Raw genomic sequence first — 14,524 nt, forward strand, 5'->3', positions numbered from 1 at the left:
CAGGCTCAATCACAAATTGCACTTGATTCGAGTTTAAAAAGAGCATCCCACGAACAACACAAACGCGTGAATGACAAAGGAAAAAAATTGAAGTCACGTGAACAGCTCAAAACAGGCACAACTCATGTTTGGAAAATAGACAATTATACTATTCTTTTATACGTTTGTTTATTATAACTCACCGGCCTTCAGTAAGCAAACACGATACACGTTACTTCAAATTCCCAATGCGAAACAAATGGGAACACGATACATTGTGTAGTAATTATTAGGAGCCACAGGATCAAATCGCTTGGCACGACGAAAAGGGCACCATCCAGCAAATGGAGCTCTATCCTTTTGCTGCACGAAGAGGAGGGATGCTCTGCTCGTTCCGGAAGAAATCATCAGGATCCACCCTGCTCTTCACGCCCGCCAACCTCTCAAAATTACCCTTAAAATACTTCTCACCCCAAACTTTAGCATTGTCGTAGCTGGTCACGTTACCCTCCAATTCATTCGTCCCCAGGTCCAAGTCCCTGTAGTTCACGTACACAGCTCTTGGGTTCTTGGACACGTACGGCTCCAGCTCCTTATGCACTCCCCTGACCCAGCTGATCCGCTTCTCCAGTGCATCTGTCCCATTCTCGAACCAGAACGAGTAGATCTGCAGCTGGTAGAGGTAATCCCGGTGCGGGAACGGTGTCGCCGACGGCGAGATGCTTCCCATACGGCCGCCGTAGGGATCAAGCATGATCGGCGGCGTCCCGGGCTCATCGAGCCACTTCTCCCATAAGCTCTCCCACGCGTGCCTCGGGATTGGTTCTTGCACGTGGTCCGACTTGACCTTGAGGTAGTAGTCCGGCTTGTTGCTCCTGTCCAGGAGCACCTCCAGTGGCTTGTCGGTCGTGAAGAACTCGATGAAGATGGTGGACTGGACCCAGCTTATCTCCTGGCAGTCCGCCTGTGTCATCCCAAGCTCCGGGAAGCGACGTCGCATGATGTCGAAGAGGCGACCGCAACGGCCGAGGAACAGGGCAACGAAGTCCGCCTGCGGGTTCTGCACGAGGACGCGGAGGTACAGGTCCCTGGGCAGGAATGGCGCGATGTCCTGCCATTTGGTGACGAGGTCGATGGCGGATTGGTTCCTGAATCGCCGGATGCCGAACACGGTCACGGTCTCCGGCACGCGCACCAGCCGCACCTTCCAGGACACGACGACGCCGAAGCTCTCGCCGCCGCCGCCCCGGATGGCCCAGAAGAAGTCCTCCCCCATTGTGCTTCTGTTCAGCAGCCTCCCCTGCGCGTCCACGACGACGGCGTCGAGAACGTTGTCGGCGGAGAGGCCGTATTTGCGCGCCAGCGAGCCGAACCCGCCGCCGCTCAGGTGGCCACCGAAGCAGACGGTGGGGCAGGAGCCCGCCGGGAACGCCAGCGTGCGGTTCGCAGCGGCGACGGCGTAGTAGAGCTCGCCGAGGGAGGCGCCCGACCCGACCCAGGCCTCGGCTCTCGCGGCGTCGATGTGGATCGCGCGGAGCTCGGCGAGGTCGAGCACGGCGAACCGCTGGTGGGGGTCGAGGGAGGCGTAGGAGAGGCCCTCGTAGTCGTGGCCGCCGCTGCGCGTGCGGATGCGGACGCTGTGGCGGCGGCCACAGAGAACAGTGGTCTGGACATGGCCGGGCTCGGTGACGGCAACGATCACGAGCGGCCTCACGGTGCCCGGCAACACGTAGCGGAGGTTCCGGACGGAGGACAGCAGGAGCGCGGAGTAGTTGTTGGTTGATGGGGTGTGGACGAGGCGAGGTGGAATGTCCGCGTAGAGGCAGCCGAGGAATGCATCGACGTCGCTGGAAGCTGAAGACGACGTTCTTTTGCCGGAGAGGATGAAAAGGGTCAGGAGAAGGTGTAAGATTCTTGCTGTCGTTGCCATTATCATCGATCCGTGGCAACTATGCTGTAACACCGGATATGTATATATACAACATGCACACTTGTCTTGTAGTACCTAAGCTTCATTTGCTGCTCCGTCCATTTCAAAATGCAAAACACGATTTTACTCGCTATTGCCTATAATATTACACTTCGATTGCTAATTGTTGCTAAGTTGCATAGCTCGTCTTTGCATTTATTGTACTATCTCTGTTTTCAAAATTAAATGTAGGTTAGTTTAGTTTTTTCTAAGTAAAAATTCTCTAACTTTAATCAAATTTATAAAAAAATATATCAATATATACAATACCAAATAAATGCACTATAAAGATAGATTTAGTGGAACAAGTTACATCAGATAAGTACACTGGTACTTTTTCCAAGACATGTTTCAAGTGCTGACAGATACACATTTAGATTAGTCTATAAAAACACAACCTTATCCCCATGAATGTACTACTCATTCCTGATAGACATATCTCGCATACCTCTCAAAAATAATTAGCCATAAGTGCAAACACGATTCGAATCGAACCTAGATCAATTTTACAATCAATTAAAATACCGTCTACTGCAACAAATGCCCATGGGCATTTGCTAAGCTTAAAAGGATCATGGTGTGCAAGCCAACTTTATATATATGCAGCAGTTCACATCTGTTGCGCAAATTAGCTAGACTTTGAATCGGGTAATATTTAAACTTCTGATACCGACCACTAGCGACGGACAAGTCTATGTGTGTGTTTAGCATCTTTCACGGTACCCAAAGTGCAATGGTAGTTATCCAAACACCTTGAAAGTGCATTTGGCCTTAGCATCTTTCACGGTACCCAAAGTGCAATGGTAGTTATCCAAACACCTTGAAAGTGCATTTGGCCTTAGAGTTTTGCGTAATTAAAGTACTAATAATTTTATCAAGAAATTGACAGGTTCAAATCAATAGAAATGCAAATGTGTAAGAAAGGACCTCTAAGTAATTGTAGAAAGGTGTTCAACATAAAGGAAAATTGATTTATTATTTTCTATTTTTGAATTTGAATATAGGAACACCGTACTATAAATAGGGACGTGGCTAGTTGGCTTCAAGACGTCAAAGTGCTTACTTGAGATGCTAACTACCTATGAGACATACCTTAATCACACACTTGCACATTTTATTTCTCACAATTTTCTGTGAGTGTTCGAAGTTCCGACACCTGTTAGATATTTCAAAAACTTCCGACAAGGAGTGCTCAACAGATTTCATTTAATTGTGTCGGAAGTTCCGTCCCTGTGTCAGAAGTTCCGACAGATACATTAACAGCACAACAACGGCTAGTTTTGGGGCTCGGGTATTTATACCCCCTCAGCACCCTCTTCATTTGCCGCTGACCTAACCCGAGACAAATACCTCCAAGAACATTCAATACTCCTCCCCACTCCCTCCTTGAGTTAAATCTTTGAGAGTTTTCAGCTAGGGCTTGGGTGAGAGAAGGATTTGAGGTGTGTGACTCTAGCTTTGAGTGTGAGGTCAACCAAGTTCATCTCAAGAGCACTTCAAGTGTCTTCGATATTTGATTCGCGTTTGTTACTCTTGAAGCTTGCTTTTAGACGGTTAGGCGTCGCCCGTTTGAGCGCTCTCTTTGTGTGGTGCGCCCAGGAATGTCTGTATTACCTCATCCTTAGTGGATTCATAGTAAGTATTTCAATCCTCCTTTGTGGTTGATTGGAAGAGGTAAAGGGTTAGTGAGGACCCGGCTCTTTATGAGCTCCTCAACGGAGATGTAGCTTCCTTAGTGTGAGTGAACTTGGGTAAACAAATTCTTGGTCTCGTGTGCTTATTGTTTTCATCATTTCTAGTTGTCCTAGAGCTTATTTTGTGTTGATCTATTATCTCATGAAGTTCCTTCTATAAAGTTCACATGCAGTAGTCTCTAGACATCTTTCCTAAACTTTTGATTCAAATAGATTCTGCAGAAACCTATTTAAATTTGAATTTCATAGAGTACTTTTTACTCTGTTGGAAGTTCCAACCCTGTCGGAAGTTCCGATCCTGTGTCGGAAGTTTCTCTGCGAAGAATGTTCAAGTGTTCAGATCGAGCCTATTCACCCCCCTCTAGGCATCGCACAATCCTTTCACACCTAGGAGCAGTTATCAGCGGTAAGTCAGTATCATTGATACTTTGTTTTTCTCAGCTAGTTCCACACTAAGGCAGCGGATAAGAAGCAAAAATATAAGAATTCTTCTCAGTAAATCAAACAGTACTACTTCCTAGAACTAACAGATCGATTTTGACTCTTAAGATAACAGAACAAATTTAATGAACCAACAAGGTGCACAGAAGTGATATTGGCGGCAAATAACAACGTAGCTTTCCAAAAAAAAATCAATGAGCTAGTGATAGTTGAGATCGACCAGCAACCTGAAAGAGCACACATGCCCTGGAAAAAGGCGATCGGAAATTAGTGGAGTATATTATCAAGCGGAAAACACTAACCACTCCCTCCGTTCCAAATTGTAGGTCGTTTTGACTTTTCTAGGTTCATAGATATTATTATGCATCTAGACATAACTAGATTCGTAATAATATCTATGAACCTAGAAAAGTCAAAACGACCTATAATTTGGAATGGAGGGAGTACTACAGAATGGGTCATCTGCTATGATTTGAAACGTCACAATTTTGTAGTCATGAGAGAATTTCTATCATTAACCTATTTTTCTACCATAGATAATCAAACAGACATGACATAAAATCAATATCAACCACACAGCTCAAAACTCAAACCATGCATGAGTGACAAAAGTTTTCAAAAGTCAGCATCTGGAGTTCTGAACACCTATACTTTCATTGACTCAAACTTTATTTGGGCATCCAAATAACTTTCAAATTAAAAGGTTGTCAGACCACAAAGCTCTAGGCCATGCCTGGCGATTCTGAGGCGATTTAGCAACCATATGAATGTGCCAAAGCGAAATCGCTCCACCCGCTCTGGCAATTATGAGACGATTTAGCCTTGGAACTGGAGAACTACCACCGCCCCTGCCGTCTGACGGCGACACCCACGCACATCCGCCTCTGATCACCGGATCACTTTGTCCATCGCCTACTGCCGTGTGTCCCCTCGACATCGGCGTCCCCTAAACCCTCTACCCCCTAGGGTCTGATCTAGCGATGCTTTCAGACCCTAGCCGTAGGAGCACTATTTTTGTGGGTGATCTTTGCGTCGCTCCACATCTGGTAGTTCCTGCACTCGTGCTGCTACAATAGGGCGACGTCTGTAGGCTGTTCTTCTTGGCGGCGATCGGTACCACCGACGGGAATGACTGGGTGTTAGACATGGAGAAGCTCCACTTGACGACTGAGGAACCAGCGGTGGCAGCATTCAGTGATGATGAGGATGAACAAGGAGGCCCACCATCAGAGTGGGCAGTTATCGGTAAGGTGTTCTCGCCCTCGATCCTTCATATTTCGATCATCATGGGGGGCAATGAAACTAGCATGGGGAAATCCAATTAGTTTGAAGGCACGATCAGTTAGTGAGAAGGTGGATAATATGTTTATAGCCAAATTTGGCTCTGAAGCAGATAAGAGTAGGGCTTTGGAGGGCTCACCATGGATGGTGGGTAAGCATGCTATTATCCTCAAGGAGTAAGATGAGAAACTGAAGCCGTCTGAATTCTCTTTCGAGCACATGGCCATCTGGGTCCATATTCTCAATCTCCTGTTCGACTGGATGAATGGCAAACGTGGCTGCCGGGTAGCAGATCTAATCGGTAAGACAATCAAGCTGGATGTTGATGCTAATGACAAGGAAAGTGGGCCGTTCTTACGAGTTAGGGTTGATATTGAGATCAATCGTCCTCTCCGTCCTGGTGTTATGTTGCAAACAAAGAAGGATGGTGCTCCAGAATGGTTTCATATCCAATTTGAAAAATTACCCTTTTACTATTTCTCCTGTGGCCTGATTGGCCACTCAGAGCTGGTCTATCATAATCCTGCTGAAAGGAATGCACTAGGAAAGCTTCCATATGAAATTAAATTATGTGCCCAAGATGATAAATGAAAGAAACTATAGAGTTTTTCTCAAGTTGCAGCAAGTTTGTTTGCATGTGAATCATCCTCCAATTCATGTCCTGGTCGCTTCTCAACTAACAGATCGGGTGACAAACCCAATTTGACGGCCAGCAATCAAGCACAAGCTGCCTGTGGCAATGATGGAGTGAACTCACCACTCAAACAAGCGCTAGTGAAGGAGAATGTACCCACTGGATCGAATCCAAAAAAACAGTTGTTCCCACAAGACTTGACTCCTCTGCAGCATAGCTAGCAGCGCAAGAGAAAGGCAATCAAATTGACAGGAAAGGGTTCATCATCAACAAACGACCATATTGACCACACAAGGCACACCGAGGCGGTAGTTTCACATGGTCTTGTACAGATCATAGTACAGGAATTGCACGGGATCAGAGATGCTACTGAAACTGGCAACTTGGAGCTTCAAAAGAAATAGAAGATTGCTTCTTCAAAGTCTGTAGGATCGGCGGTGGCTATGGGATGCAGCCCCGACCGGATGCCATGAAACTCTTATGTATGAACTGCCAAGGCCTGGGGCGGCCCGAGGCAGTTCAAGAGCTTAGTAGCTTTGTCAAGCTACATTGTCCCTCGCTAGTCTTTCTGTCTAACACTAGACTGTACGATGATAGAGTCAACTCACTGAAATGCTCTTTGGGATTTTCAAACAGAATTGGGGTTGGATCGTATGGAAGGGGAGGTGGTCCCACTCTCTTAGGGCCACTTTGGAAACTCAAATCCTGGGGGGATCCCCACGCTTTCCTTGGGCTAGAAGCCCATGCAACCCTCCGGCCACGAGCCAATCTAACCTGCCTTTTGGAAGCCCATTTGCCAGGGGAGCTCTACCCTATCCCTTTCTTTTCCGCGGGTCGTCTCCTCCCCACCTCCAGGGTCTGGGCGGCTATTCCCCAGTGCTCATGACTGCATCGTGGCACTATCCCCTGCGCCACTCGTGAGCACCGTCGCGGCGGCGCCCGTGCGCCTCCCCCATCCCTGCGCCTCCCTTCGCTGCTCCTCGTTGCCTCCCCATCCCCGCACCGGCTCGATCTCCACTGCTCCGTGACTACCCCCACTAGCTGCCTTGCCTTGTCCCAAGATCCGGTGAGCCCTTCCTCTCTTCTCCTTTCCCCTTTGCTTACAATTCATTCTTTGAACACATGCTCATGTGCTATCCTAGATCCGCCAGGAGAGCCTTCCTGCTATGTTCTAATTCCAAGATCAATTATCTTGTTGTACATGGTTTGAGATGTTTATAAATTGTTTACATGTCCCATGTGGAATGTTTTGATCTGCACCTCCGGATCTTGTGTTTGGAGGTTTTCCACTGTTCATGTTCGATTGAGCCAAAATGGTACTAGTAGTGACTGAAAAACCTGCCAAGATATTAATGGTGAATAACCATGCAGGCTAGTTGATGACGAATTGGTGCCACACCTCCGGCTTAGCTTTTCTAGACTGTAAAATATGGTGTTGAACCAGCCCCATATGCCTGTAACAAAGCACTACTGCTTGGTACTGCTTGATAGCAGTGTTAGTGTCTCAGTATGGAAGTCTGTGATGTCAGGTTGATCAGTCAGACTTCACAGTTGCTCCAATTCTTGGAGATATGTCTGGGTCTGTTTGAAGCTTTGAGGGCTGAAACTTTATGCTTGGTGAAGATGTCGTGTTAAGACTGAATCTGTAGAAACTTTAAGTTTGGGACCTACATTATGCTATAACGTCCGTTGTTGCAGTTGATATGTGGCTTGTAGTTTAGGTAGTGTGTCTGTTTATGCTTAGGTGACTTGGTGTTCGTTCTGCACATTTCAGCCATTCAGAATTGGGACCCTAAGCACTACTGCTTGGTACTACTTGATAGCAGTGTCAGTGTCTCAATATGGAAGTCTGCCCCCATATCACCTTCTTGTATTTTACTTCCTGAAAAGTTTGTTTGAAGAATGAATTGTAAGCTATCATATGCTGTTATATACTGTTACAAAGTCGGTGCTTTGAATTTCCTTTAGTAATATCTAGCTCATCAGGAACTATTGTGCATGCATGCGTTGGAACTGAAGTTGAAGTGACAATAGGCAAACTGGATCATGAGTTTCTTCATGGTCTTTTAAATCCTAAATCTATTAACTAATATTGTGCATGTAGTTTGGCACTTTGTATACACTCTTCTAGTAAGCCACTAAGCCAATTATAGCTTAAATCTGCTAGAGGCAACCTGCTTTCACTAGTTTGTTCCCTGGCTATGAAATGGTTACAAGAATATTTTTCCGTACCAAATCTATCCTCCTTTGGCTTGTTTATTATTTCTTGCCTAGCATATTTGATGTTGATTTCATTTTTTCACTGCTCCTTTGTTAACCCATGGGCTACTGCTGAATCGTAACTTGGCTAAATAATAACTGGCTGAATAGTGATTACTAGAAGTGCTCAGTCTGAATAGTACCTTGGTCTTTCAGTTCCATGCAGATCTGCTTTAACTTGGTCTTTCAGTTAGCCAGTTATTTTTCTAATGGCTGAACTTGGCTGAATAATAACTGACTGAATAGTGATTATATTATATGTTACATGTTACATGTTTTTGATACTAATATCACTGATGTTACATGTTTTTGTGCTGCAGCTGTCTGCCTCAAATGCTACTACAACTACAACTAAACATCAAGAAGCCCCTTGTGCCCACTTCACATGAGGGATGAGGGAAGAGAGGAAGAACTTATCTGCTTATTAACGAAGGTCCAGGTGCAATCTGATTTGGATCTTTAGCTGATTCTTTGATTGTGGAAATATAGGGATGAGGGAAGTAAGGAAGAACTGTATTAGAAGTTGACATACGGGTTCAATGCATAACTTTATTTTATGGATAACTCATCATAGTCATTGAGGAGCATTTCGCATTTGCATATGTGATCTGTGTAGTCCAAATTCATGCATGCATTTTTTTATATCATCCTGATTTACCTACAAAGTTCTTGACATGGGATTTGAGACTGAGGCCGGCCTCTGCGGCTTGCGGCTTGTAGGACAAAGATGGGTGCAACAGTATAGTTGGGAGATGATATTAAGACTTGTGTAGCTAGTGAATGCAAAGTACTTTCATAAATTAAACTTAATTGATTTCATCCTTGAGATATATGTGTTTGTATAAAGAATTTTTCCGGAGCCTTTCATGGTACTTGATGCTGACAATGATCCCTTATGAGTTTGTTATAGTATTTTTTTAATTTTTTCTCATTTTTTCCTGCTTTTTTTGAGATGTTTTTTTCCTTGGATATTCCCCTCCTGAGCTCCCAAACAGCGACAGGGAAGGGATACCCTGTGGGGGAGAGCTAACCAGGGAAATGAGTTGACTAATTAAACCTCGCTAGGCCCCCCTTCCCTGGTTATCTTGCCCTTGGCTTCCAAATTAGCCCTTATGGTCACATGCTGTCAATGTGACACTCCAATCACTTGACAAGCTTCACATTGATGTCTCTGTGTATTGTGATGAAACCGGTGACCAAGAGTGGCGCTTTACAGGATTTTATGGTGAATCAAGGCGTGAACTTCGGTACAGAAACTGGGACCTCCTCAAGCTGCTTCATACTAGGAACAATATCCCTTGGCTATGCGCCGTAGATTTTAATGAAGTCCTTGACGCAGGTGAGCAGTTTGGAGGGGTGGGGAGATCGGAATCACAAATGAATGGGTTCCGGGATGCGTTGAATTATGTGGTTTTATGGACTTGGGATTTATTGGTCTCCCGTACACTTGGGATAATAGGCAGGAAGGGGACAACAATATTCGGGTTATACTGGACCGTGGCTTAGCAACAGCTTCTTTTTTGGACCTGTTCCAAGATTCTACGGTTTAGCATGTTCAATCAACCGAGTCAGATCATTGTTGCCTTGTTTTGCAATGTGACCGAGTCAAATAGTTGAAGCAAGGTCATGTAAAGAGATTCAGATACGAGAATATGTGGTCTAGGGATGACTCCTATTTTGGTGTAGTATCAAATTCTTAGGGTACAGGAGATACCATTGGCAACATGCATCAATTTCAATCATCTTTAGGGAATTTGCAAGGATCACTGGATAAATGGAGTCGCTCTTCCTTTGGCGCTGTCAAGAAGACTTTGGCAAATCTACGAAAAAAGATAGAGAGAATCAGAGGCAGGTCGATAGGCTCAGGCCCTTCACAGCGTGAACGTAATCTGATGTCACGAATATCTTAATTATTGATGCGTGAAGAGATGATGGAAAAACAACGGTCTCGTGTCAATTTGCTGAAGGAAGGAGATAGGAATACAGAGTTTTTTCATGCTAAGGCAAAGGAAAGGGCAAGGCAAAATAAAATCATCAGCCTGAAGGACGAGTCTGGTACATCTTTAGTAAGCAAGAGGATTTGGAACATCTTGCCTCGGACTTCTATTCCAATCTGTTTAAGGCACAAGACCAACTAGACCCCGAATTAGTACTACAACATGTTGCTCCTAAGCTAACAGACGACATGAACAAAGATCTGATTAAACCTTTCACAGCAGATGAAGTTGATCGGGCACTTGCTTCAATGAAGCCAAATAAATCTCCAGGCATAGACGGGTTCACAGCTGGTTTCTTCCAAAAGCACTGGCGCAGTATTGGTCCGGGGGTGACTAGACCACTCTTGGACTTTCTAAATGGTGGGGACTTACCAGAGTGTATCAATCAAACGATTCTGGTATTAACCCCAAAAGTCAAGAATCCTCAGGAACTAAAACAATTTCGGCCAATATCCTTATGCAATGTGATCTACAAGCTTTGTTCCAAAGTTATTGCCAATCGACTTAGACCTCTCCTGAATGACATTATTTCTGAAGAACAGAGTGCTTTTGTTCCTGGACGGCTTATTACTGACGATGTCCTGATTGCCTATGAGTGTACTCACTATCTGAAACGAAAGAAAGGGAAACAAGGAGCATATGCAGTAAAACTTGACACGGAGAAAGCTTATGATAGAGTGGAATGGGACTATTTGAAAGGTATGATGGTAAAACTGGATTTTGCTGAAAGTTTTGTTAACCTGATCATGAGTTGTGTCACCTCAATCTCCTTTTCTGTTCGCGTTAATGGACACTACTCTGAGTTGTTTAAACCAACAAGAGGGATTAGACAGGGGGATCCAATATCTGTTCCTAATTTGTGCTGAAGGTTTTTCTAGCTTGTTGAGATCGTTGAGTCCGGTGTATCTCTCCAAAGGAGTGCGTGTAGCATTCACTCTCCCTGGATTTTGCACCTGCTTTTTGCGGATGATAGCATTGTTTTCACTGAAGCATCGCAAAGAGGGGCTAACCAGACACCTACACCCTTGGCTCGGGTCAACTTGTGAACAAAGATAAATCTGCTGTGTTCTTTAGTAATAATTGCTCAGAAACTGAAGAATGAAGTACTAAGTGGTCTTGGGATTCATAATGAAGCTCTCGCTGAAAAATACTTGGGTTTACCGACAGCTTTGGGGAGATCGACCACTGAAGTTTTCCGGTACATGCCTTCTCGGATTAAAGGGCTTGTTGGTGGCTGCAGTGGAAAAAATATGAGTTGTGCTGCCAAAGAGGTTCTTCTCAAATCAGTGGCTCAAGCAGTCCCGACCTACCCTATGAGTTGCTTTCTCTTGCCAATTGAGACTTGCAAAAAGATGAATACTACGATTGCTAACTACTGGTGGGGCTCATCAGCGGACAATAGACATATGCACTGGTAGAAATGGGAACACTTAACTAGATCGAAACTCAGGGGAGGCATGGGTTTTCGTGATATACGTCCTTTCAACCTGGCAATGCTTGGGAAGCAAGGATGGCGCTTGACAACAAACACAGATTCTCTCTGTGCAAAAGTTTTGAAAGGGCGATATTTTCCTCACTCTGATTTCATGGAGGCAACTAGAAAGAAACATGCCAGTGCAACATGGAGAGCCATCCTTGCTGGCTGAGAAGTGCTTACTCAAGGTCTCATCAGAAGAGTAGGGAATGGTGCCACAACAAGTATATGGGAACATAAATGGTTGCCGAACCACTTTCAAGGAAAACCGATCACACCTCGTACCGACCAAATAGTTCAACATGTGAATGAGCTAATAACTCCGAGTGGACATTGGAATGTGGATCTTATTGAAGAAATATTCTTGCCAATAGATGCAGATTCTATTCTTCGGATTCCTTAAACACAGGTATGGATGACTTTTGGGAATGATCCAAGGAAAGGCATGGAAATTACTCAGTTAAATCAGCTTACAGAATACTGTCTGCAAACCGGCAACAACAGAATGAGCTACAGTCCCCAAGTACTTCTTTATCAGCTGAGTGGAAATTGGTGTGGAAACTGGAGGTGCCACCAAAAGTCCGTGTATTCTGGTGACGTGTTTTGCATGAGTTCTTACCAGCAAGGCATATCCTTCATAATTGACACATTGAAAAGATTGCAAATTGTGAGGTTTGTGGGGCTGACAGGGGAACCATTTACCATGTTTTGGTTGACTGTTCGGTAGCAAGGACTTTCTGGAATTTCGCACAAAAGATTACAGGAATCAAATTACCTCATTTGCATCCTCTTACTTGGGCGTCTGACCTGCTGAACATTCATTTTTGCCCCAGGGAGCATTCAGCGATGATTATATGTGGTACGTGAATGCTGTGGATGGCAAGAAACAAGCGAAGGCATGGTGAGCAAATGATGTCTATGCGACAAGCAATATTTTAGGCTCGGGACACAGCGTTTGATCTCTGGCAAATGCTTCATACTCCAAGAAAATAGGTGATTCCCAAACTGAACCCTCAGTGGAAACCTCCTACGACAGGGTGGGTGAAATGTAACACTGATGCGGCCTTCTACGTCGATGATCATAATGGTGCGTCGGGAGCAGTTCTAAGGGATCCTACTGGAGCTTTTGGTGGTGCACATGCTAGATGGTATGGAACTTCTCTCAGTGCACTAGCAATGGAGGCCCATGCATGTAAGGATGGCATGATATTTGCACAGAGTCAAGGTGTGACCCATTTGATGCTGGAGACTGACTATGGCATGACCTACAAACTCAACGCTCAGAAATTGCAGGGATTCTCCAGGAGCTTAAATCTCTTAGTCTTGTATTTACTTCCTTTGTAATTTTGTTTCTCTAGTTGTTCTTGTAATAGGGCGGTGCATGAATGTGCTAAACTGGTTAATTGTACTCGGACTCTGGGTGAGTGGCTATATAGAGCACCCAAGCAAGTACAAGAATGCCTGAACCTGAATGTAATGCTTTGCCTGTTTTAGGCCATATGATACATGAAACCGACGCCTGAGACAAAGGGCGGCGTTCCTCGCCAAAGAAAAAAAAACCTCTAGGCATCATGAGCTAATATACATTTTTTTCATATAAATAAAAAAATCTTCATCCAATACCCAAGTACGAATTTTTTGAATATGTCAATTCAAACTCACACATGCATAATTATTTTAGTTGCTTTATTATACCAAGTTAATCATTCCATACATTATCATTTCGCCATGTAACTTACTTTTTTCAAGGAAAATGTAACTACTACTTTTACGGTTAATCTTTTCTCAAACATATATATTATCATTTCACTCTGTCATTGTTACCAGTAGAGTTGATAGTACTTGCACCACTTCATATGACTTACTATACATTTGCCTAGCATTAGAGTAAAAGACTACACAATCAATCATATATCACCATTTATTACGTTCTTACTGTAGTTAGGCTTAGATTCTACTTAACTCACTACAGGAAAGCTTAAAATTGCCGAGTGCCAGGGGCACTCGGCGAAGGGTAAAAAACACTCGGCGAACCGTTGGCCGAGTGTAACACCCGGCAAACGGCACACGGTAAAAATTCAGTCGGCAAACACTGATTTGCTGAGTGTTTTGTATCGGGCACTCGGCAAAGTCTTTGCCGAGCGCCAAGAAAACACTCGGCATCCAATTTTTGAAAAAAAAAATATCCTGCTCCGCCGCCGCCGCCGCCACCACCGCCAGCTATGCCAGCACCACCACCACAGCACCACCTCCCATGCCGCCACCACCGCCTGCTCCGCCAGCACCACCACCACAGCACCACCTCCCATGCCGCCACCACCACCGACCACCAGCAGCACACCCCCACAGCCCCACGCTGCCGCTGATCTGGAGACCTTCCCCAACCTGGCGCACATGCAGCACCTCCAGGCATACATGGACCTGGAGTTCGTGCGCAGCCTCGACGCCGCCATCGACAAGCTCCCGTTCCTGCGTCGCACCCTGGCCATGGTTGAGCGAGAGGGCCCCAGCGCCGCAGGATCCTATGAGGGGAGGGCCGGCGCCGCCGGATCCACTGGAGAGGGGGGGAGGGGCAGGGGTGCGCTGCCGTCGGGCCCCCTCCCCTCGATCCACGGCCGCCGCCAGGCCCCTCCCCTCGAGCTGCCCAGATCTAACCGGTGGTGGAGGGAGGGAGGAGGCCGCCCCGGCCGCCCGGATCTGCCCGGCGGCGGAGGGAGGGAGGGAGGTGACCACCCCGGCCGACGGTTAGGGGGTCGGGAGGGGGCGGCCGCCCGCCGGAAAGGGAGGGAAAGGGGC

At 45.7% G+C, this 14,524-nt stretch overlaps 1 protein-coding gene across 1 annotated transcript; it reads right to left on the bottom strand.

Moving 5' to 3' along the window:
• Positions 1-308: 308 nt before the first annotated feature.
• Positions 309-1,909, bottom strand: LOC101770234 (berberine bridge enzyme-like 8). The gene has a single exon (XM_012847647.2). The coding sequence runs from the start codon at positions 1,907-1,909 to the stop codon at positions 332-334; it is 1,578 nt and encodes a 525-aa protein (XP_012703101.1). The 3' UTR covers positions 309-331.
• Between the last annotated feature and the right edge of the window lie 12,615 nt (positions 1,910-14,524).

The sequence above is a fragment of the Setaria italica genome, chromosome VII (genome assembly GCF_000263155.2).
Source record: "Setaria italica strain Yugu1 chromosome VII, Setaria_italica_v2.0, whole genome shotgun sequence".
In the NCBI taxonomy this organism is placed as follows: domain Eukaryota; kingdom Viridiplantae; phylum Streptophyta; class Magnoliopsida; order Poales; family Poaceae; genus Setaria; species Setaria italica.

What these genes read in the sequence shown, in the direction of transcription:
- LOC101770234 (XM_012847647.2), bottom strand. Translation starts at nt 1,909, where the DNA reads ATGGCAACGACAGCAAGAATCTTACACCTTCTCCTGACCCTTTTCATC.